The 3,260-nt window shown below is 44.8% G+C and overlaps 1 protein-coding gene across 1 annotated transcript in view; it reads left to right on the plus strand.

Moving 5' to 3' along the window:
* Positions 1–3,260, plus strand: part of Ccdc92b (coiled-coil domain containing 92B) — a 30,520-nt gene that overhangs the window by 7,825 nt on the left and 19,435 nt on the right. Inside the window, 1 exon segment of the mRNA XM_015500924.2 lies at positions 2,542–2,694. Coding sequence (XP_015356410.2) covers positions 2,565–2,694 — 130 coding nt within the window. The 5' untranslated portion in view covers positions 2,542–2,564.

Below are 3,260 nucleotides of genomic sequence, written 5' to 3' on the forward strand. Positions count from 1 at the left end.
ATATATATATATATATATATATATATATATATATATATACTATTGATGGATCTTTACTTTATCTATTTATATGTGGTGCTGAGGATCGAACCCAGTGCCTCACACATGCTAAACAAGCACTCTACCACTGAGCTACAACTCCAGCCCCAATATTGTCCCTTTCGATTAACTCAAAGTCAGTTGTTTAAAGACCTTAGTTACATCTGCAAAAGCCCGTCTCTTTTGTATATAACATACTCATTGGAGTGAAATCCATCATATATGTAGTCCCACCCACATTCAAGATGAAGGTGTAATAACAGAAGGCGTGTATACCAGAGACTGGGAAATTCAGGGACCATTTTAGGATTCTGCCTACCACAAGGTCTCAGCCTAAAAGTTACTTCCTTAAAGAAACCTTTCCTGAATACAAGTGTAAAATAGGTTCTATGGGCTAGGTCTGTAGTTCAGTGGTAAAATACTTGCCTCAAATGTGTGAGGCCCTAAGTTTGACTCCCCAGCCCTGTAAAAATAAATATAAAAGTAAAGTAAAATATCTGAGTGTGTGACACATCCTGTGATTTTATAATCCTAGTAACTTGGGAGAGTGAGGCAGGAGGATCCCAAGTTTGAGCCTAGCTTTGGCAACTTAGTGAGACCCTATCTCAAATAAAAATAAAAAGGGCTAGGAGTATAGCTCAGTGGTAGAGTATACAATGTTTTAATGCTCAGTGTGAGAAAGAAAAATAAAAAGTTCCTTGAACATAGATAGTCAGTAAATGTACAGTGATTCCTACAGGCCAAAGCCCCTCCCCCCACTGCTAAAATGAAATACCTACTTGGTTGGGAATGGTGGGGTGAGAGGAATAGCCCAAAAGGGAGCCCAGGGAGAGAAAGCTAACATGTGAGGTTCTCAGGTGACCCTACAAATGAAAGTCTCACATAGAAGCCAACCTGGAAAGGATCATTTGCTAAATAGAGCTGTCTTCCTCATCTCCCTCTCTCACCGGCTGTGGAATTCCTGGGGCAGGTGGAGGCAGGTTTTTCAAACCTTAGGAACCCCTCTGACAGAGAAGGTATGCGCTCTGAATCCTGCAACCCAGTGCCCAGGGCCCCATATTCTTGCCTTCTGCCTTTGCTTTTCCAGGATACAGATCGTCATGAAAGAGAGTCATTGGGAAGAGGGCAGAACCACAGGGAAGGCTGAAAAACCCAGCCAACATTACTGCACATCTCCCTGGCCCATTATAATGACTTAGTTTCTGCCATGGGATTTACTGTGTGAGTCTCTGTATCACCCTCTCTCAGTTCTCTTTTACAAAGGGACCCCACGACCTTTCAGCTCACAGTAAACATTCATCAGATCTTCCTCTTTGTGGCTAGGAGGAGCATAGGGCCCTGCTTAAGTCAGGGAAATGGAGCTGACTAGCTGAGCACAGTGGCTCACACCTCTAATCCCAGCAACTCAAGAGGGTGAGGCGGGAGGATGGCAAGTTCGGAACCAGCCTCAGAAATTTAACAAGGCCCTAAGCAACTTAGTGAGACCCTGTCTTAAAAAATAAAAAATGTCAGAGAGGTAGCTCAGTGTTAAACTGCCCTTGGGTTCAATCTCCAGTACCTACCCCACCAAAAAAAGAAAGAAATGGAGCTGACCTGGGGAGGGTTGTGGCTCAAACAGTCTGGCAGCCCTGCCAGCTGAGCTGAAGTCACCCTGGAGCTGAGATGCTTGTGGGATGCCAGAGCTGGAAGAGACTTCCAGGTTCATCCTGTCCACACTCTCCCATTTTACCCATGGAAAAACTGAGAGCCCAAAGAGGAAGAGGACTGGCCCTAAGTCACACAGCTTATGAAGAGGCAGCTAGACCCACCCCCCAAGTAGTCTCTTTGCTATTCCATTTGTTTTTCTCTCTGAGCATAAGAATCCAAAGTTACACAGGAACAAAAATAAAGCAAGCTCCTCCTGAGCCTCTGGTTCTTCATCTCCTTTTTTTTTTTTTTTAGTTGTAGATGGACATAATACCTTTATTTTTATTTATTTATTTTTATGCATTGCTGAGGATGGAACCCAGTCAAGGCAAGCACTCACCCCTGAACCACAATCCCAGCCCGATTCTTCATCTCTTAATGCATTTTTGTTGTTGTTGTTGTTGTTACTACAGATTGAACTCAAGGGCACTTAACCACTGAGCCCCAGCCCAAGCCCTTTTTTATTTTTTATTAGAGAGAGGGTTTCGCTGAGTTGCTTAGGGCCTCGCTAAGTTGCTGAGCCTGAGTTTGAATTCACAATCCTCCTGTCTCAGCCTCTCAAATTGCTGGGATTCCAGGTGAGCACCACCGTGCTCGGCTTCTTCATCTCTTAAATGGGAATAATTTTACTTCCTTGACAACTCACCCACTGTTCATGAAGCTTGAGTGAGTCAATAGAGGAGAAATGACAGCGGTAGCAGAACTGTCTACCCAGTGACAAGAAGACTCCAGAGTAGAGGCGACCACGAGGGATCTGACAGTGTGGCAGGACAGATGGGCTCAAAAGATGTGTGTTCACTTTGTGGTCCTCCCCAGGTGGGGCCTTCGCCTGGGTTACCATGGATACCATGTCCCTGGAGCATCAGATTCAGAGCGTGCAGCGACACATCAGCTTCCTGAAAAAGGAGCAGATGGCACTACTTCGAGACCTGCACCTGGAAATTCTGAGGCTGCAGAAACGCTGCTCAGGTGAGACCAGGAGGGCCGGCTGGCTGGCTGGGTGAGGAAGGGTCAGTGTTATCATCATTACTTTTGTCTTTGATTGGGTGGCCACCATGAGCCCCTGTGAGTCTCACATTAATCCTGTCACTTCCTTTTCTGGATGAGGAAACTGAGACTTGGGAAGGTGGAGTAAGAGCTTTGGGGTTGAGGGCTCTGGTGAGGTTGTAGATGGGGGAACATGGAAACAATTTCCTACAGATTCCTGTCTTTTTTTGAGTCATTGTTCACTAAGCACCTCAAGCCCTGAAGAAACCATGAGTCTAACTGGGGAGACACATACCAACGGTGATATTAAGATGTAGAAGGGGGCTGTGGTTGTGGCTCATGCTAGAGCACTTGCCTAGAATGTAGAAGGCACTGGATTCGATCCTCAGCACCATATAAAATTAAATAAAAGTATTGTGTCCAAGAACAACTAAAAAAATTTTAAAATAAAAAAAGATATAGAAGAAGTCTGGGAATATGGCTCAGTGGTAGAGGACATGTTTAGTATGCACAAGGCCTTGTGTTCAATCACCAGAACTGAAAAAAAA

This window comes from Marmota marmota, unplaced genomic scaffold (genome assembly GCF_001458135.2).
Source record: "Marmota marmota marmota unplaced genomic scaffold, marMar, whole genome shotgun sequence".
Taxonomy (NCBI): Eukaryota; Metazoa; Chordata; class Mammalia; order Rodentia; family Sciuridae; genus Marmota; species Marmota marmota.